The 21,431-nt window shown below is 37.8% G+C and overlaps 1 protein-coding gene across 1 annotated transcript in view; it reads left to right on the top strand.

The window, feature by feature from the left end:
* ENPEP (glutamyl aminopeptidase) overlaps positions 1 to 21,431 on the top strand; it is an 87,500-nt gene that overhangs the window by 19,593 nt on the left and 46,476 nt on the right. The window contains exons 4-8 of the mRNA XM_047857149.1: positions 9,947 to 10,067; positions 12,254 to 12,408; positions 14,513 to 14,626; positions 17,940 to 18,074; positions 20,099 to 20,164. Of these exons, the coding sequence (XP_047713105.1) occupies positions 9,947 to 10,067; positions 12,254 to 12,408; positions 14,513 to 14,626; positions 17,940 to 18,074; positions 20,099 to 20,164 (591 nt within the window). The remainder of the gene's footprint in view (positions 1 to 9,946; positions 10,068 to 12,253; positions 12,409 to 14,512; positions 14,627 to 17,939; positions 18,075 to 20,098; positions 20,165 to 21,431) is intronic.

Raw genomic sequence — 21,431 nt, 5'->3', positions numbered from 1 at the left:
TTAATTTTAGCTATTCTGACAGGTGTGAGGGGGTATCTCATTGTGGTTTTGATTTGTATTTCCCTGATGATGAGGGATGTTGAACATCTTTTCATGTGTCTGTTAGCCATCTGGAGGCCTTCTTTGGAAAAATGTTTATTCATGTCTTCTTCCCATTTCTTCACTGGATTATTTGTTTTTTGGAGGGTGTAGAGTTTGATAAGTCCTTTATAGATTTTTGGATACTAACCCTTTATCTGATATGTCATTTGCAAATATCTTCTCCCATTCTGTAGGCTGCCTTTTAGTTTTGTTGATTCTTCCCTTCGCTGTGCAGAAGCTTTTTATCTTGATGAAGTTCAATAGTTCACTTTTGCTTTTGTTTTCCTTGCCTCCAGAGACATGTGTAGTAAGAAGTTGCTATGGCCAGGGTCAAAGAGGTTGTTACCTGTTTTCTCCTCCAGGATTTTGATGGTTTCCTGTCTTACAATTAGGTCTTTCATCCATTTTGAGTTTATTTTTGTGTATGGTGTAAGAAAGTGGTCCAGGTTCATTGTTCTGCATGTTGCTGTCCAGTTTTCCCAACACCACTTGCTGAAGAGACTGTCTTTTTTCCATTGCATTGTAGCATTATTTACAATAGCCAAGATATGTGAACAACTTAAGTGTCTGTTGATGGACAAGTATATAAATACACACACACACACACACACACACACACACACTCAGAAATATTATTCAGCCATTAAAGAAGTCTTGCCACCTGTTACAACATAGGTGGATCTCAAAGGCATTATGCTAAGTGAAATAAGTCAGAGAAAGACAAACACTGTATGATTTCACTTACATGTGGAAGCTAAAAAACAAAAATAAAAACAAACCAAAAAAACAGGCTTGTAGATACAGAGAATTTATTGGTTGTTGCCAGAGGAGGGTGTGGGAGGTACATATAATGGGTGAAGGGGGTCACAAGGTACAAACTTCCAGTTATAAAATAAATAATTTATGGGGGATGAAAAAATAAAATAAATGAAATCACTGGATTCTACTCTAGAAAAACAATTAGTACAAAATGTAGTACAAAATTATATGACTTCTGAATTAACTCCCGAACTATCAATAAAATGTACTTCTATTGTTTATATAGGAGTCAAATTTTGGGAAGCAATATCCTTGATAAACATGTCATTAACCTCTTAGGTTAGTTCAAAGTCTTCTATTGGGCTGTATTGCATTCCATTTTCAAATCCACAACAACGTGGATTATGAATATATTTTTAAGTTATAGGTTTAATACCCATACATTATAGAAAATGTGGGATGTGAGGGCGATCTGGCTGCGACATCTGTCACCCCATTGATCGCCAGGGTTGATTCGGCTGATCTGGCTGGCTAGGCGGGTGTCCCCTTCCTCCCTCACCGCTCCATGTGCGTCCCTCCCGAAGCTGCGCGCTCGGTCGAAGAGGACGACCTTCCCCGATAGACGAGGACCGTTCTTCGGTCAAGGGTATACGAGTAGCTGCGCTCCCCTGCTAGAACCTCCAAACAAGCTCTCAAGGTCCATTTGTAGGAGAACGTAAAAAAAAAAAAAAAAAAGAAAAGAAAATGTGGCTGGAAGAAAGCAAGTAGAAAAAAGGAAAATTAGGGGTGCCTGGGTGGCTCAGTCAGTTGAGTGTCTGTGTTCAGTTCAGGTCATGATCTCACAGTTTGTGAGTTCAAGCCCTGCATCAAGCTCTGTGCTGACAGCTCAGAGCCTGGAGCCTGCTTCGGATTCTGTGTCTCCCACTCTCTCTGCCCCTCCCATGCTCATGCTTTGTCTCTGTCTCTCAATAACAAATAAATGTTAAAAAAAAAAAAAAAAGGAAAATTGCCTATATTACCATATGTAAAAATCATTCTAAGTTATTAGTTTTGTGATGCCATCTGAAGTACATTTGACCTATGACCTCAATAACTTTGCTAGACTTTTTAGCTTGGCACTAGTCTTCCAGGAACCAAATTCAGGACAAATTAAATGGTAAGAGTGACCCCGTTCCTGAGAAACAGTAGGTTCTAATTAGGACTTGGGTTTCTTTGGGCTTTTGACCTCCGTCTTTTGTAAAGAGGGATGTGCAAAAAAGGAGCAGTTACTTTGCTAGAGATTAATTCAACTGTAGTCAAATTCCCTGGCTTTCATGATCAGACGGAGGAAGTTGAGGGGGACTACTCACTAAGAGAGGGTGGTATTGTCCATTTAATTAGTTTTATACTATAACCATATTAATTTGATTGACTCAGTGGAAGAGGTTGTATTGTGCCTGCTTCCAAAATGTTATAGGATGATTCCTGAATAGAATTATACCTTTGAATGAATCCTTCCTACTGCCTGTGTCTTCTTACTTGCTTCTGGCTTGGTCCATTTGTCTGGATTGGAAAGATTGAGGGCAGGGAATATGTATATCATGGGGCTTTTTAAAATAAACTTTATATTTTAGAGCAGTTTTTGGTTTTATGCCATGGATTTTAATTTATGCATTCTCCTACATGAAAATAGTCTTCTTAGAAATAAGTTTTATTGTTTTCATACTCATATATTTTTAAACTTCTTATTTTGAAATAATTTTAGATGTACAGGTGTTGCAAAGATACAAAAGAATTCCCATGTAACATTTACCCAGCTTCCTCCAAAGTTAACGTCTTACAAAACCATTTATCATACATTCATCGAAACTAAGATATTAGCAATTGTACAAAACTATTAACTAGACTACAGACTTTATTTTAATTTTACCAGTTTTTCCACTAATGTGTTTTTTCTGTTCCAGGATCCAATAGATGATACTACATCGTATTTAGTCATGATGTCTCCTTAATTTTGTCTAGTCTAAGACATTTTCTCCATCTTTCCTTGTTTTTAATAATCTGGATATTATTGAAGAGGACTGGTCAGATATTTTGTACAATATCCCTGAAGTTTTCTCATGATTAGAGTGGGGTTTTGGATTTGGAGGGAAAATACCTCAGAGAAAAGGTACACTTCTCATTAGATCATATCAGGGGACACATGCTATCAACACAACTTATTCTTGGTGATGCCAGCTTTGGTCATTTGGTTCAGGTGGTATCTGCCAGGTTTCCCTAGTATAAATTACTATTTTTCTTTTCCATATTCTATCTGTTACAAGTGATCACTAAGTATAGCCCATTCCCAAGAGGAAAGGGATTAAACTCCACTTCCTGGAGGGAGGACTATCAAAGAATTTATGGATATATATTATAGCCACCTCAGCAATTAATAAGTATATGCAGGGAGAGATAATTAAAAGTTATGTACATATCCTATTTCTCCTTAAAACTTTGACCACTCATTGTCATATTCGCCAGTGGATCTTACCTGTAGCAGTTCTCCTTCTAATGACAATTTTCTGCCTCAGAAGTGTTTTTGACATAGGTTTATTTTATTATTTTAAAAAGACATGTTTGCTGTGGCTTTGTAAAGTTTTCAGAATGAGTTTAATTTCAATAACATTTTTATGAGTTTTTTAAAAAGATGCCTTCCTTTATTGGAAGGGCTATTCGAAATTAATGGCTCTTAATCTTCCCCCAAAGTGTGTATTCAATCCAGGAAGCCATAGAAAATTGCTAATGATTCATATTCTTTATTTAAATTTACAAAAAGATAAACATAATACTAATTTAAAATATAAAATTCTATGAGGTAAGTTAGACTTCTTTAATGTTTGGTTTTTGTTCTAAGAAAATTCTGCAGCAGTTGTAATCATCAGGCACCAAACAACTTAAATTTTGACTCAAATGAACTGGCACAAGTAACTGTCTTGTAATTTTTTGAGGGAAAGCTGTCTGGATCTTCCTCTGTTCTCGTTCCTGTCCATTGTTACAGCATAAGTTCTATGGTTTGCTTTTTTTCTTGGCCTTCTGCTTTTTTTCTAAAAAGCTTTTTTCTTGCTTGCTTGCTTTCTATGTCTGTCTGTCTGTCTGTCTGTCTGTCTGACTGTCTATTTAGAGAGTATGAGCAGGGGAAGGGCAGAGAGAGAGGGAGGGAGAAAAAGAATCCGAAGTAGGTTCTGTGCTGTCAGTACAGAGCCTGATGCCAGGCTCGATCTCCCAGTGAGATGGTGACCTGAGCTAAAATCAAGAGTCAGACGCTTAACCTTAACCACCTGAGCCACCCAGCAGTCCCTAAAAGCCTTTCTAATGAGACTTTTGCAAGTCAAAAGCTTTTGGCTTTCAATTTTATTGTGTGGGCATGAAACGCCTATTTTGGAAGTGAAAAACTCCACTTTTTTCCCCCTTGTATTCTCTTAATATTCTACTGGTAATGTGGATATCGCTCACCTATAAGGAAGTGCAGACAAAGAAAATCACAGAGGTTAATAATTCAGTACATTACCTGCAATGATACTAGTCTTCTCGATGGGACGCATAAAACTCTCACGTGTCAAACACTGCTTCATATACTAGCTTATTTTATGTTCACAACCACACTAGATAGGTGCTGTTATTCCTATTTTGCAGCTAGGGAAAGTCAGGTGTCATTCTTAGGGTAGAGAAAAGAGGCAGTATGATACAGTAAAAACCAAACTTTGGGCTGAATCCTAGTCAGTTTTGCCCTAGTCTTCATTGGTCTCATGTACACACAAGGAAGTTTCTTTTTAAAACCCTTCAAACTGTGAAGTCTGATGTAGAGGTCTACAATTCTTCTCTAAAACCATGTGGCTAGTTGCATGTTAAAATTCAGCAATTTTCTGATTTGTGAAGGTCAAATGGTACAAATACTGCATAGTCTTGAATAACTACAGCAGGATCTGGGGCAGCACCTTACAGTCAAAGAGAAATACTGATTTCTGCAGCACTGTTTTTGTGGTGAGAAAAATAAAGATTAGAAAAAACTATCATTTGTTCAGGTCAGATGAGTCTGCAAAATTAGTTTGCTCTGAACACATAAAAAGCTTTATATTTTCAGAACTCTTTGGATTTTATCATTGTGAAAACTGGAGTAGTGAAACTTGTCAGTGATGCAAAATATTCTATTACTGTTAATAGTCTCAGATTCACAGAAGTGATGCATAGAGTGACACACTGCATGGAAAGTGCTTCTTCCATTACCTGGAAATTTTAAAGTACTCCGTGGGACTAATGATTAATCATAATGATGACACATAAAGGAAATGGCAGCAACCAATCAGGTTCCTAATTCTCATGGACGTAAATTCCTCCTCTCAAATTCCTGGAGATCCTTGAATGAAAGGGACAATATTAAGAACTCTGCAAGCCTTCTTTACAGGCAGTTCCCGTATGATCAGAGAAAAGTAACAACAACAACGATAACTCAGATGTATCACTCTTCCCAAAAGAATAATCAGCTGAATATATGCATTAGAAGGCACAGACTTTAAATAGGACACTAGCTCCATAGATTCAGTATTTTGAGATATGACTCATGGTATCCAACAGTGGTATACCTTGGTCATTTAATTTACTTGGGGAACTTGCCTCTGCAAACTAAATATATGCATACAAATTAGGTTCTTAGAGCCTTACAAACTTTGTATTTATATATAAGGTTGTAAAGCTTGTATATAAACTTGATATTTGACCTTTAATAGAGTCCTTGAATAATAAAAGATATATGACTCAGAAGGCAAGAAGAAAGAATATGCACGCATCTCTTCTTTCTCATTCCAAGCTGTTTCAATATTGCCAGTCATATACTTTAAAAAAATCATCACAGTAAAGCAAACACATAAACAAGAAAGATGGCAATTATTTCAAAGTGATGACAATTCGGGGTAATTTCCTGAACTCTGTCGTGGACAGATGGTGGCTGATGGTGGAGGAAGGCTAGCCACCTTTACTAAAGCCCACAGAAGGGAGCGGGAGATACAGATGGAGCATGAGTTGAAGATGAGGTCAGAGAGCAGGAAGGGCTGAGCAGAGGACAAGTGAAGGCAGCAGCAGAGGGAAGAACGCTTGAATCAGCAAATCTGAACATCACAGATGACCTGCTATGAAATGGATGCCACATGAGAGGATTTTGAAGCTTCAAATGGCACACCATGTTGGCAGTTGGCCATCTTTAAGAATATGGTTTTTTTTATATATAGCAGATAGGACACGCTTGTAGATAAACTTTGGCTGGTTATGTTACCAGATTAATGTCTGAATCTGTATATTCTGCGATTGCTTAGCTCAGTTGATCAGAGCAATGGTCATAAAATATGATCGATGACCCTTCAAAATAAGGGTCATGGATCCCATGTGATCTTCAGACTGGTTAGACTATGAAGACAGAACATAGCTCTGGGGGCTTGAGTTTCTCAGAAACAAAAGAAGAAAGGACTACTTTCATTGATTGAATCCACATTAATATCAATCTACCAACAGAAGTCTAGAGAGTGAGAAAAAACAGAATATGTTGTCTCAGAAGCATTGTGCTTAAAGGGAGTTGATCCACTAGCATGGGAAAGAAGATCTGGTATAAAGAGCACAGTCTTTCTCTTCCCCATTTTCCACCTGGGGTTCCCACTGTTATCTCTTCTTCCTCTTAACTCTCAACGGTGAGTCTAGGGACTCACTGTTATCGCTTCTTCCTCTTTCTCCCTCTTTCTCAACATTTCATTGTTCAAACATTATGTGTGGCACAGAAGTAGGGTGTCAATAACAGTGGAGGAAGTCATGATGGAACTATCTTCCTGAAGTTTTTTAATGAGAATAGATGTAGTAGAAATTCTGAGGGAGTTTTGACACCCTAATTAATTCACAGATGAAAAATTCTCAGAATTTCTGCATCTAATGGAGCCATCCTGTCTAGTCATGATAGTTTTGATTTTACAGGGGGCAACTACCTCTGCTCTATACAGTGGCCACCGACTGGATCCTTAGTTTCACTGAACTTCTTGGAAAATGCATGTCATTGTTTCCATAGAAAGAGAAAACAGTGAGAAAATGTATCATCTATCCTGACAGCTGAAAAAAAACCAAAAACAAACCTCAAAGGATGTTGTGATGATAGTTGTGTGAATAGTGTTGCCTTTAGAGATGAAGATGAACACATCTTTACTTTTGCAAATAAAGCAAGAATGTCAATGACCCAGTGGATGTGGGAACAGTGAACCAGCACTGGTAATTTCAGGGATGATCTTTCAGTACTTGTCCTTTATTTGCTTTTTACAAAATGTTTATTTATTTTGAAAATGAGAGTGTGTGTGCGCGCACATGAGTCGGGGAGGGGTGGAACAAGAGGGGGAGAGAGAATCCCAAGCAGGCTCTGAGTTGTCAGCACAGAGCCTGACTCAAGACTCGATCCCACTAACCATGAGATCATGACCTGAGCCGAAATTAAGAGTCAGATGCTTTACTGACTGAGCCACCCAGGCACTCTGGTATTTGTCCATTAAATTATTGGATCTTTCCACTGTTGTTCACAGCTGAGAAAAAATGGCTCAAGATCCGTGCCTATAAGAATACCAAAATTAACAATGCTTTTGGCATAATAAAGGAAGAAAGTAGGCATAATTTCTCTTTCTTTTTTCCTTTTTTAAAATTATGGGTCACCTGTGCCATTAGGTAGATGGGATTGGATTTACCAAATGACTGCATATTTTGCTTTACTTGAGGGTTTTGAATCTGGCCATAAATTTAGCAAGTACGCTTCACTTGAATTCCTCAAAGTTACTTTTAAAAGACTTTTTTTAGGGAAGTTTTTAAGTGTACAATTAAATTGAAGGGAGGGTATGAAGATTTTACATATACCTCCTGCCCCCACATATGCATCCCTTACCCCATTATCACTATCACTCCTCCAAATAGTACATTTTTTTTTTTTTTACCAAAGATGAACCTACATTGACACATCATAATATCCAAAATCCATAGTTTACCATAGGGTTCGCTCTTGGCATTGTACATTCTATGGATTTGGACAAATGTATAATGTTATTTTTGTATCATTGTTATATCCTACAGATTACTTTCACTGCCCCAAAAATCCTCTGTTGTCCATTTATTCATATTTCCTTCTTCCTCCACTTCCTAACCCCTAGCGACTACTGATCTCCTTATTGTCTCCATAGTTTTGCCTCTTCCAAAATTAATATAGTTGGAGTGATACAGTACGAGGCCTTTTCAGATTGGCCTCTTTCAGTTAGTAATATGTATTTAAGGTTTCTCCCTGTCTTTTCATGGCTTGATAGCTCATTTCTTTTTAGCACAGAGTAATATTCCATTGTCTGGATGGGCCACAGTTTATTTATCTATTGAAGGACATCTTGGTTGCTTCCAAGTGTTGGGAATTGTGAGTGAAGCCGCTATAAACATTTACGTGCAAGTATTTGTTGGACATGTTTTAAAATCTTTAGGTAAATACAAAGGAGCATAATTACTGCATCATATAGTAAGGGTATGTTTAGTTTTGTCAGAAACTTCCAAATTGTCTTCCAAAGCGGCTATAGCATTTTGCATTCCCAGCAGCAATGTATGGGAACTCCATGTCCTTGCTAGCATTTGTTGTTGTCAGTGTTCCAGATTTTGGCATTCTAGTGGGTGTACAGTCGTACCTTACTGTTGCATCTCCTTGATGACATACGATGGGGAGCATCTTTTTGTGTACGTATTTGCAAACTCTGTATCTTCATTGATGAGGTGTTTGTTAAGGTCTTTGGCCCATGTTTTAATCAGCTTGTTTGTTTTCTTCTTGTTGAATTTTAAGAGCTCTTTGTATATTTTGGGTAGCAGTCCTTTATCAGATATGTCTCTTGCAAATATTTTCTCCCAGTCTGTGGCTTGTCTTCTCATTCTCTTGACATTGTCTTTCACAGACCAGAAGTTTTTAATGAAGTCCAAATCATCAATTATTTCTTTCATGGTGTTGCAAGAAGTTATCTTCATACCCAAGGTCATCTAAGTTTTCTCCCATGTTATCTTCTAGGAATTGTACAGTTTTGCATTTTACATTTAGGTCTGCAATCCATTTTAAGTTAATTTTTGTGAAGGGTGTAAGGTCAGTATCTAAATTCATTTTTTTGCATGTGGAAGTTCAGTTCCAGCACCATTGGTTAAAAACATGATCTGTATTCCATTGTATTGCCTTTGCTTCCTTGTCAAGGATCATTTGACTATTTTTATTGGGTCTATTTCTGGGCCCTCTACTGTGTTGTACTGATCTATTTGTCTATTCTTTTGCTAATACCACATTGTCTTGATTAGTATAGCTTTATAGTAAGTCTTTAAGTCAGGTAGTATCAATCTTCCAACTTAGTTTTTCTCCCTCAATATTGTGTTGGCTATTCTGGTCATACATGAAATTGGGGGGTAAAAATTTTATACTCGGATTTGATTTATAAATCATGTCATAGGCACACAAATAGAGAATTGGTGTAGTTTGTCAAGATGCCTCCCTCTCAGAAAATTTTGAATCACTATATTTTAGACTCTGGGAGTAAAATAGTTAAAATATCAAAAGGGTAATTTGGACAGTAATGAATAGTGCAAGCAAAAAAAAATGTATCTAAGGGCTCTTTAGATGAGAAAATCACATGACTCATTTCCTCAAAGGCAGATTACACACACACACACACACACACACACACACAGAGAGAGAGAGAGAGAGAGAGAGAGAGAGAGAAGGAAATTGATAGAAAAATAGGTACACATAGATATTAAGAATATATGTTCTAAATAGAAAAAAGTAATAACATTTAAAAAATATATTGGACACTATGCCAACTGTTGCGACTTACATAATTTCTAGTTATTGAAATTACTCAGAATGTTATATAGCATAATTTCCTTTACACATCAGTCTCAGAGATGTGAAGTGATTTGTCCAAAACCATAAAGACCTGGGATTCAAACAAGTCTCTACCTGGCCCCAAAGCTCACCTTCTCTCCACTATGTTATATGTCATAGTTTTTGTGTTTTATCAAACAAAGAATAATTTTCACTGAATTTTTGTGTTTTGTTTAATAGCTCACTATATATGTCCAGCCAGAGCAAAAGCACACAGCTGAATATGCTGCAACCATAACTAAAATTGTGTTTGATTATTTTGAAGAATACTTTGCTATGGATTATGCTCTTCCTAAATTAGGTGAGACTCATTTTTTATTTTCTTATTTTTAATATTGCCTTTGCTTTCACCTAAGTTAAATCATTTCCTCCAGGTTTAGCATTTTCAGTTAATAGTCACCCCTTAGTCTTTTTATTATATGCCTAAAATATGTGTCTAATATTTACTAGACCCTGAAAGACGCATTTTGGATTCCTCCAAGAATAATGTCCATACTTACTCTGTTCTTACCTGTTAAATGCAAAGACTTTTACTTCCAAATAAAGATTAAAGTATTGTGTGGAACTGCAGACGCTGATAATAATGGAGCCAGAAATAGCAACCTAGATTAGTTGATTTCAAAGTCATTACTGTTCCAATAGCTTACATTGCTGCTCTCTCATCAATGAGTTCATAACTAAAAGAGATAAATGATGCTATCGGAGTCCTATGTTCTTCCCGTCCTTCCATTGGACAAGACTAATTCTAGATTCTCCAGCAGTTAGAATGAAAAAAAATATATATCTATTTTCTAATGGGGGGGGGGAACGTTTTCTTTTTAAAATAAAAATAAGGCTATAATCGAAATGGTGTGGATATGACACTTCTACCAACAGCAAAAATGCTTTATTAGTAAGCTTGCGTGGTATTTGCAAAGACTTTAAATGAAACATCCATATAGATGTCTGTAGGGATAAAATGGAGGCAACAAGAATGCCAACCAACCCAAAATTTATTTCTCCATTTCAATTTATGCCTGTACTTTAACAAATTAGCAGTGCAAAGTGACTGGGAAACCAGGTTCTCTGAGTGGGAATAGCTGTGGCTCTGAGCACCTTTGTAGATGGTCCGTTTTCTCTTCAATGGCATCAGCTCCCAACTATTACAGAGAGACAGGAAGAGAAACAACTTTTCATCAAAATCAGAATAATATTTAATAAAATGTTAAGCACATCAATTTAAAAGTCTCTTCTCTCTTTATCTCACTTGTACCACCCAGGATAAAGTGGGAAGTGGAGCTCTTAGAAATTTATTCTCTCTGCTCCTTTTCTCTTCCTCATTCTCCCTTACTCCTTCTTTATACTTTAAAATGCATTTCAACCCTTTCAGAATTAACTGTTTCCTAGACTTTTTTTTTACCGATGACTTCTGCATTTGTTCCCTCCTGATCTCTAGTGTAGTGTTTATTAAACACTACACTAGAGTTCATTAATTATAACGTTAATACTCACTAGAGAAACCAGGTCACAAAAAAAAGTCCTTTTGTTCAAAGATTAGGTACAGATTATACTCCATAATGTTATAGAAAATATTGGTCCTTGGACGGAATAGTTCTAAACCCTTTAAGTGGGTGTTCTTGTGACAAAATAGCCAAACCTAAGAATGACGATGACACAAAAAGAAAACTGCTGTAATCTTGATTTTTATTGAAGATAATATACCCATTTTTCATTCTTTATAAAAAGGTTTAGGAATCCTTATTTTAACTAGAATCATTGAAATTCTGGGTGCTAATAGAGAAATTACATTTTTTTATTATAGTTCATTAACTGAAGAAATTGCATCCTGTCCACTAATCAAGCTCAATATTTTCCCTTTTGCGATTTAACATGGAACTGATCAGCACCACTTCTTCCTATCATTATATCTAAGATTATGGGCCCAAACAAAAATAAAGAATAGAAAGTCCTGGTAGAACCCGACATGGTAGGTCTGGAAGAGAATTGAGAAAGAATACAGTTTATTTCGTGTTGACCCAACTTCTTTAGTGCACACAAATGGATGGGACCCTATTCAATTAGTAGGGAATCGAGCTGATAAATTGTACAGAAATAGGGAAAAAGTGGAATTTTATATTCTCTAATATTCTGCATCCCTGGATAGAAATATATCTCTGTGTACTTCGAAGCCCTGCACTTCTAATAAAAATGAAGTACAGACAGAGACAAAGACATAAAATTATAGAGGACTGAAAAGAGCATTTCCATTAGTATCCTTCTTTGAAAAATAGAAGACACATTGATATCTGGAGTCAACAGGAAACATTCCATGGAAAGTTTGAGTGCATGAAGATCGAATAGTTCACACAAATAGATTATTGTTTTTTATTCTAAGAAATTATTTTTAGCCTTTTTAAAACACATTCATCCAAAGAACTTAATTTGGTAAGAAATGTTATAAACAAATGCAAAGAAGTATTTCTCATGGGACTGTTTCTTTTTCCATAGATGAAATCGCTATTCCAGACTTTGGCACCGGGGCTATGGAGAACTGGGGACTCATCACTTACAGAGAAACAAATTTGCTTTATGACCCTCAGGAATCAGCTTCATCAAACCGGCAGAGGGTGGCCAGTGTGGTTGCCCATGAACTTGTGCATCAGGTATAGAATTTTAGCATCAAATCAGCTTTTTTTTAAATTTTTTTTTTTATTTTGAGAGAGAGAGAGAGAGAGAGGGAAAGCATGAGTGCACACACAAGCAGGGGAGGGGGAGACAGGCTCTGTCAGTGCAGAGCCTGATGCGGGTCTCAAACCCACAAACCACAAAATCATGACCTGAGCCAAAATCAAGAGTCAGACCCTTAACCGACTGAGCCACCCAGATGCCCCTCAAATTTTTGCTTGTTTTTTAAAGTAGCTTAAGACCTGGCACAAAAACAGACACATAGACCAATGGAATAGAATAGAAACCCCAGAACTAGACCCACAAACGTATGCCAACTCATCTTTGACAAAGCAGGAAAGAACATCCAATGGAAAAAAGACAGCCTCTTTAACAAATGGTGCTGGGAGAACTGGACAGCCACATGCAGAAGGTTGAAACTAGACCACTTTCTCACACCATTCACAAAAATAAACTCAAAATGGATAAAGGACCTGAATGTGAGACAGGAAACCATCAAAACCTTAGAGGAGAAAGCAGGAAAAGACCTCTCTGACCTCAGCCGTAGCAATCTCTTACTCGACACATCCCCAAAGGCAAGGGAATTAAAAGCAAAAGTGAATTACTGGGACCTTATGAAGATAAAAAGCTTCTGCACAGCAAAGGAAACAACCAACAAAACTAAAAGGCAACCAACGGAATGGGAAAAGATATTCGCAAATGACATACCGGACAAAGGGCTAGTATCCAAAATCTATAAAGAGCTCACCAAACTCCACACCCAAAAAACAAATAACCCAGTGAAGAAATGGGCAGAAAACATGAATAGACACTTCTCTCAAGAAGACATCCGGATGGCCAACAGGCCCATGAAAAGATGTTCAGCGTCGCTCCTTATCAGGGAAATACAAATCAAAACCACACTCAGGTATCACCTCACGCCAGTCAGAGTGGCCAAAATGAACAAATCAGGAGACTATAGATGCTGGAGAGGATGTGGAGAAACGGGAACCCTCTTGCACTGTTGGTGGGAATGCAAATTGGTGCAGCCGCTCTGGAAAGCAGTGTGGAGGTTCCTCAGAAAATTAAAAATAGACCTACCCTATGACCCAGCAATAGCACTGCTAGGAATTTATCCAAGGGATACAGGAGCACTGATGCATAGGGCCACTTGTACCCCAATGTTCATAGCAGCACTCTCAACAATAGCCAAATTATGGAAAGAGCCTAAATGTCCATCAACTGATGAATGGATAAAGAAATTGTGGTTTATATACACAATGGAATATTACGTGGCAATGAGAAAAAATGAAATATGGCCTTTTGTAGCAACGTGGATGGAACTGGAGAGTGTGATGCTAAGTGAAATAAGCCATACAGAGAAAGACAGATACCATATGGTTTCACTCTTATGCGGATCCTGAGAAACTTAACAGGAACCCATGGGGGAGGGGAAGGGAAAAAAAAAAAGAGGTTAGAGTGGGAGAGAGCCAAAGCATAAGAGACTGTTAAAAACTGAGAACAAACTGAGGGTTGATGGGGGGTGGGAGGGAGGAGAGGGTGGGTGATGGGTATTGAGGAGGGCACCTTTTGGGATGAGCACTGGGTGTTGTATGGAAACCAATTTGTCAATAAATTTCATTAAAAAAAATAAAAAAATAAAAAAAAATTAAAAAAAAAGTAGCTTAAGACCATAGGAATAACTGAAATTAATTATAACTTGATAAATAAAAAACGGCCAACCAGAAAATCCTGCTTGAAAGTCTTTCTTAGTGCTACTAAATATTTTACCATAAAAACCTTTTAAGACACATTGTTTTGCCTGTAGTAAGTATACAGGAGTCTTTGCTATGACTTTAAATAGTCCCGGTGATACTAAAATAAAGGCAATAAACGAAAGAGAATTTAAGATCATTTAAAAATCAGGAGAAGTGGAAAAAAATCAGGAGAAATAATGCAGGAAATAAATGCTAATTAAGTACAATGCCTGCCACTTCTGTGTCAAGTGACATTTTCATGGACGAATAAACGTATTGAAATTGTCTAGGCCTCTCTACCACAAGCATAACAATTTAACCATCTCTTTATTACTTTTAATTCCAGTGGTTTGGAAATATTGTGACCATGGAATGGTGGGAAGACTTGTGGCTGAATGAAGGCTTTGCTTCCTTCTTTGAGTTCCTGGGAGTAAACCAAGCAGAAAAAGAGTGGCAAATGGTGAGCCCTAAACACATAAGCTCCAAATGTCTATTTTCCTCATGAAAGTGACTGAGACCTGTACACAATGACAATGTCCCCGAGTCAGGGGCCTGGTGCAATGGTGAATTGGGGGGCCAAGCCCGTTGTGTGTATGGAGTAGAATCGGTCAGCTCCACTGAACTCTATCTGGCTTAGGGTGAGTGCCAAGGTCTTGGAGAGCAATTGACCAGCCCAGTCTGAGGATATCCTTGACAGAGTCCCTTAATAACATGTGTCAAAGTAAGAAAAAAAAAACATAGTGAGCTTAGGCAACGCAGCTCTATATTTAAGTGTCTGTAGTGCTAGTCCTTTGAAAAATCTCTCATTTTGCAAACCACTTACCTTATGGTGAAATAGTGTGGTAAAGAAATAAGAGCATAAACTTAGTGTTACAGAGAATGTGACTTTGAGCAAGTGACGTATCCTGAGTTGGTTCTCTCCTCTATAAAAGAAGAACATTGTTCTCTCTCTTGTAAGCTTAAAAGCTCCTAAAAATACATGTAACTACCATTATCTTACCTTATGTCCCTGAGGGGCCTGGAACAAAGGCGTCTGGGAACCCTAAAGATTTTTTTCTGAAAAGCTAAATCTGTCTTTATCTCTATTTAGATGGTGTAGGTATGCCTGTCTGTTAGTATATATGAAAGTGTAAATGTGTAGATGTGTAAAAGTAGAGAATTACAGAAAGTTGTGTACTATAAGACTACCGCCCTCTACTGGAAAAAATAAAAAGACAAACTTGAAGCCTTTGGCCGATTCTACAAGCTATCTTAAAAAATGAAGAAGTTAACTTGCAACAATTCCTGCTTTAGAACTTTTAATCTACATCAGGGTTTTCCAACCATGGAACTACTGAAATTTGGCCCAGATAATTCAGGAGTGCTTGATAGTGGTGGAGGCTGTCCTGTGTATTGTAGGATATTTAAGAGCATCCCTGGCCCATATAGAGATACAAGTAACCCTCCCTCCCCAGTTGTAAAACCAAAAATGTGTCCACATGTTTCCAGATGTTCCCTGGGGGACAAACATTCCACTAGTTGGGAATCACTCATATATGTTGAAAATTGTTGATTTTGTAATTTATTGAAACTAAACTATATAAATGAAAAAATATGTTGTCCTTTATTTTGTATAAAATATCCTGATGCCATACTTATATCAAGGTATCGCAAGAAAGTATAACATTTTAAATTGCTGTCATATATATATATATTTTATTTATATATATAACATTTTAATATTCCAATTCAGTATTTCAAAACACCAATGAAATTTCAAAAGAATTTAGTATGCAGTTCTTAAGTGAAATTTAATCACATGGCCCAACTCATTTATTCACCCATTCATCATCATTCATTCATTCCTTTTTTTTTAAGTTTATTTATTTATTTTGAGAGAGAGAGAGAGAGTGAGAGAGCATGAGCAGGGGAAGGGCAGAGAGAGAGGGAAAGAGAGCGAATCCCAAGCAAGCTCCGCATTGTCAGCATGGAGCCTGATGTGGGGCTCAAAATCACGATCTGTGAGATCCTGACCCAGGCCGAAACCAAGAAGAGGACACTTAACCAACTGAGCCACCCAAGTTGCCCCCATTCATTCATTCTTTATCCACTCATTCAGTCTTCTATCTTTAGTGAACACTACAGAGTATCCAAAACTGAAAAAAAACATAGTTCTTGCCCTCAAGGAGCTCCCAGTTAAGGGTATGGTGGGTAGAGGGGACAGATAAATAAAAAGACAGACTGTAAGAGAGCCTGATAAGTACCACAATAGTGGAGCTTCACTTTACAGGTGAAAACTCTGATGCCCAGGAAGGTAATCTAACTTTCCAATCTCACATAGAAAATTGGTAGCACAACTAAGACTAGAGTCAAATTTCCTGACCCTGAGACCTGAATGCGTTCTGCATCTAAAAGGTGTACAAAGCAATGGAGTACTACATGGCAATGAGAAAGAACGAAATACGGCCCTTTGTAGCAATGTGGATGGAACTGGAGAGTGTGATGCTAAGTGAAATAAGCCATACAGAGAAAGACAGATACCATATGTTTTCACTCTTATGTGGATCCTGAGAAACTTAACAGAAACCCATGGAGGAGGGGAAGGAAAAAAAAAAAAAGAGGTTAGAGTGGGAGAGAGCCAAAGCATAAGAGACTCTTAAAAACTGAGAACAAACTGAGGGTTGATGGGAGGGGAGGGTGGGTGATGGGTATCGAGGAGGGCACCTTTTGGGATGAGCACTGGGTGTTGTATGGAAACCAATTTGACAATAAATTTCATATATTGGAAAAAAATAAAATAAAATAAAAGGTGCACAAAGTTTTAAGTCCAGATCAAAATTACCTTGATTGGCAATCATCACTTGACAATAGTACCTTGTCTATTACAAATGGAAATCACAAAATTGGAAAATGTAAATATAGTATGCTCCTCTTTGGGGAATATTTTTAATAAAAGAAGACCAATAAGGCTTTTGATTTTTTTTTAAGTAATGATTTAACAGAATGAGATTTCAGAATCTAATTGATTATGAATCAAAATAATCATAGCAGCTAATGTGTTGGGTTTCACTCCACCAGAGACTATGCCAAATGCTTACCATGCATTATCTCATTGAATTCTCTAACAATTCCAAAAAGTAGATGCCATTATTATCGCTATTTGATGGGTGCGGGAGCTTGCTTAAACCTACGTATCTAGAAAATGGCAAAAATTGAGTTATGAGCTGTGGAAGTCTGACTAGATGGCTAGACCTCTCAACCACTGTATTTTGCCAAGAAAACATAGTATTGGAATGAGAAGATGATGAACTATGGCAAAAGCTAATATTTTCTTTGATTAATTATGAATCATCCAAATTCTAATGATTAGTTGACTGAAAAAAAGAAATCCCGAACATTAGTTTTTGGCAGATCAACATGTATCCTCACTTAATTCTGAGAACAAAGGTGTGAGGCGGTAACATGCCCATTGCACAGGTGCGGAAATAGGGCTTGAAAAGCTTGGCACATGTCTGAAAGTCACACAGAAGTGGCAGAGACAGAATTCACAGATGCTTGTGTCTTCTTGGCCTGTCACATAGGGGCGAAGTCAAAGGAATTATACTAGAAGAAGGGAATGGAATCCATGCAGATGAATCAGTGCAACATGTGATTCATTTGGACACCTAACGCTTGTCTTAAGTAATTTGAGCAATTTGTATTTATTCTCCCCCAATTTTATATCACTGATATTTTGAAATATGGATCAGTATAGAGGAAGTGCTGTATTTCTTTGGTGCGTTGTGTCGTTTCAGAGAGATCAGATGTTACTTGAAGACGTGTTACCTGTACAAGAGGACGATTCTTTGATGTCTTCGCACCCAATTGTTGTCACTGTGACAACTCCTGCTGAAATAACATCTGTCTTTGATGGAATATCCTATAGCAAGGTGGGGAAGATAGGGCATTGTTGTGAGCATCTTCCTGTTTAGTGACTTCTAGTAAATGCCTAAAAACGGTAAGAAGGTTAGACTATGCTCATGGGCTTTAGGAAACAGTGTGGAACTTATTCTGGATGCTGAATATTCAGTAGTTGGTACTTTTCGGTCAAAACGATCGATGCTGGTCATTGTCACAAGACTTTGAATCAGACTTTGAAAGATTTCTCCCTTCACTTTTGTTTATAGCCTCTCTCATTCTAACTGAACATGTACACTTTAAGCTTCAGATTTAAAATTCTTTTATCTGATTTTTTAAAAGACAGTGAATCTTCTTGTTCTGCTATGTGGTCTTTGGAAAACACCATATATGGGGACATCTTTTCTATAGAATCTTTTAGTGCTTCCGGGAAGAACTGAAACCCAACTCAGTTGGAAGGAATTCCTTTCATCCATTTTTATATAAGACATAAAGATGACGTTATTAGCATGTTGCAGACGGGGCATTTTTATCCAAGAATTTTTTTTTTTTTTTTTGCAAAACTACTGAAGGTCTGCAGCGACCCGTGTTCTCCCACAGCGTCTCCTTCCTACAGCTCCTCCTCCAAGTGTACTCATGCCTGCATGCAGCATGATGTAGTTATTTCCCTTTTGCTGCTCAAGGTTTACCCACTATGCTAAGTTGCTCAAAAGCCACTGGAAATGAATACAGCTTGTTATTCTGGATAATACCGAGTTTTGTTTAAGACAAAATATTTTAATTATTAAAATGAATACTAGATAAAATGGCTTACGTGAGAAAAGCCTTCTATAGATGGCTACTTCACATTTATAGCATCATAATTTTGGCTTTCCCTGTCATTCCCACAGCATCTTTTTAGGCTTCTTTTCTCATTTTTCTTTCATATTGCTAATGATCCTTTGATATTTCTGTTAAAGTGAACATTTCTAGGCCACTTACAGGATATTCTAATTACTCACATGGAGATGTTTATATTTCATTACATCGGTTTCTTTCCGAGTCCTAGATATTCCATGGGTTTAAGATACTAGGTCAGAAATAAATGTTCTAAGCCTTTAGCCTTCTCTGTGCAAAAATAATTTATACTTAATAAATTGCAGTAAAAATTGCTAACAGATGGGGAGAAGCACATGTTCTTCCGGCAAGTTACTTGAAAATGGGTATAAAAATTTATCAATAGTGCATTTTTTTTTAATAATTTTTTTTCAACGTTTATTTATTTTTGGGACAGAGAGAGACAGAGCATGAACGGGGGAGGGGCAGAGAGAGAGGGAGACACAGAATCGGAAACAGGCTCCAGGCTCTGAGCCATCAGCCCAGAGCCTGACGCGGGGCTCGAACTCACGGACCGCGAGATGGTGACCTGGCCGAAGTCGGACGGTTAACCGACTGCGCCACCCAGGCGCCCCTCAATAGTGCATTTTAGTATTAATCTTATAACATGTGCAGAGAAAGTAGAGAGCAGAAGTATTCATTAGATTCTTCAGACAAAATAAAACCAAATGAGATGAACTACTTTTGAAAAGGATTTTATACCTAAATGATGTATCTATATTAAACTATTTGACCAGATAATTCCTCAACTATTTCCACAAAATGTAGTATTTTGAAAAGTATTGAAATAAATTTAAGAAGTAGCCAGAATTTTATCATGGAATTACTTTCCTAATTCACTGAAAAATAAGAGTTTTCGAAGTCTTTCTAACGGTTCTCTTTCATTAGAAAAGCTCCATCTGCTGGTTCATTTGATGAAGTGCAATAATTATTTAACCCCCAAGTCTCTGAAATGATGGCCCCTTTATCAACTACTCTTGACCTTTTGTTATTTTAGAAGCATAGATACAGGAGGTGTGCCAAATGCTAGTTTTATTTTAAAACCATGGAGCTATAGCCAAGTAATTTAGTGGAGTCATATTGAAGAGATAATCTCACACATATGATCATGAAATACTAGTCACGACAGTGGTCACTGGTATCCTTTACTAGTTCAATTTGCTCTTCTTTTCCACCATAGGGCGTTTCCATTCTGAGGATGCTTGAAGACTGGATAACCCCAGAGAAGTTTCAAAAAGGATGTCAGGTATGATTTATGACTTTTAATAGTTCTGCGCGTGAGCCACATCGGTCCGTGGCTGATGAATGTCGGTATGTGATTAATCAAGGAACTACTCCTCTTTTACTTTTTCCTCTCCTTACGCAGGGACAGATTAAACAGCAAAACACAGAAAGGTGACTTCACATCCAGTGAAGTGCCCACACTGTTACCTCTAATTACCATTTAGCAGAAATTTCATGGAGAAGTTACATGGAGTCCTTAGTTATTTTTGATATCCTTTACATGTGTATTGGCTTAGGCTGCCATAATAAATACATCGACTGAGTCGTTTAAGCAACAGAAATTTATTTTCTCACCGTTCTGGGGGCTGAGAAGTCTCCGACCAAGGCACCGCAGATTCCTGTTTTAGAGAGGGCTGTTTGCCTGGCTTGCAGATGGCTGCCTTTCCCTGTGTCCTCACATAGCCGAGGGAGAGAGCTTTCTGGTGCCTCTTATCATCAAGCATTGATCCCATCATGAGGGTCCCACCCTCATGACTTCATCTAAACCTAAATACCTCCCAAAGACCCCATCTGCCAACACAATCGCATTAGAGATGAAGCTTCAATGTATGAATTTGGGGGAACATAACTCAGTCCATAGTGACATGACATAAAGATTTAAGTGTATCTATAAAAGTCTTCCTTTATCGTTCGTGCAAGGACTTTTTCCTTATTATTGGACTTAAAAGTGGCAAATACACACATTCAAGGAATGTGTAGAGTCAAGGAATAAAGAGGGCCTGCTTCCTTTTGGAAGCAGAAATGGTAATACATGTTCAAGAGCATTGCACACATCCCCCTTAGGCATACTGCCCCAGTGGGTATTTCAGCTTCTTTTTTGTTTTTCTAGAAAACCTAAGCCAAATCTCTCAGGGTTTTAATGGCATCAGTGTGGCTACACTCTGTCCCTGTAACTGTCCTGTCTGTAGGTTGGCCCATTGCAGCCTGGAGTCGGAATTGTCTTCCTGCTTCTTCCCATTCTCCTCCATCCTCCTCACTGTGAGGCCTCGGGTGGTTAGGCAGAGCAGTGGTGCTGGGGTGCCAGTCCAGAACGTAGAAAACAGGTCAGAGCAGCGTCCTGCCAGCCTTCCCAAAGAGTACCAGTACTCCTTTTGGATGTAATTCCCCAGGACAATGTCCGCTCACTATTCCTTCAGCTCTTACCACCACTGAGCCTTCTTATGTGGCATCTAGCAGTCTCTATGCCACCCCAAAAAGAAACAGTCTCTTTACCCAATGGCAAAGTTCCT

Source organism: Prionailurus viverrinus, chromosome B1, assembly GCF_022837055.1.
Source record: "Prionailurus viverrinus isolate Anna chromosome B1, UM_Priviv_1.0, whole genome shotgun sequence".
NCBI lineage: Eukaryota > Metazoa > Chordata > Mammalia > Carnivora > Felidae > Prionailurus > Prionailurus viverrinus.
The sequence above is the reverse complement of the archived record's forward strand: the minus strand, read 5'-3'. Positions and strand labels throughout refer to the sequence as shown.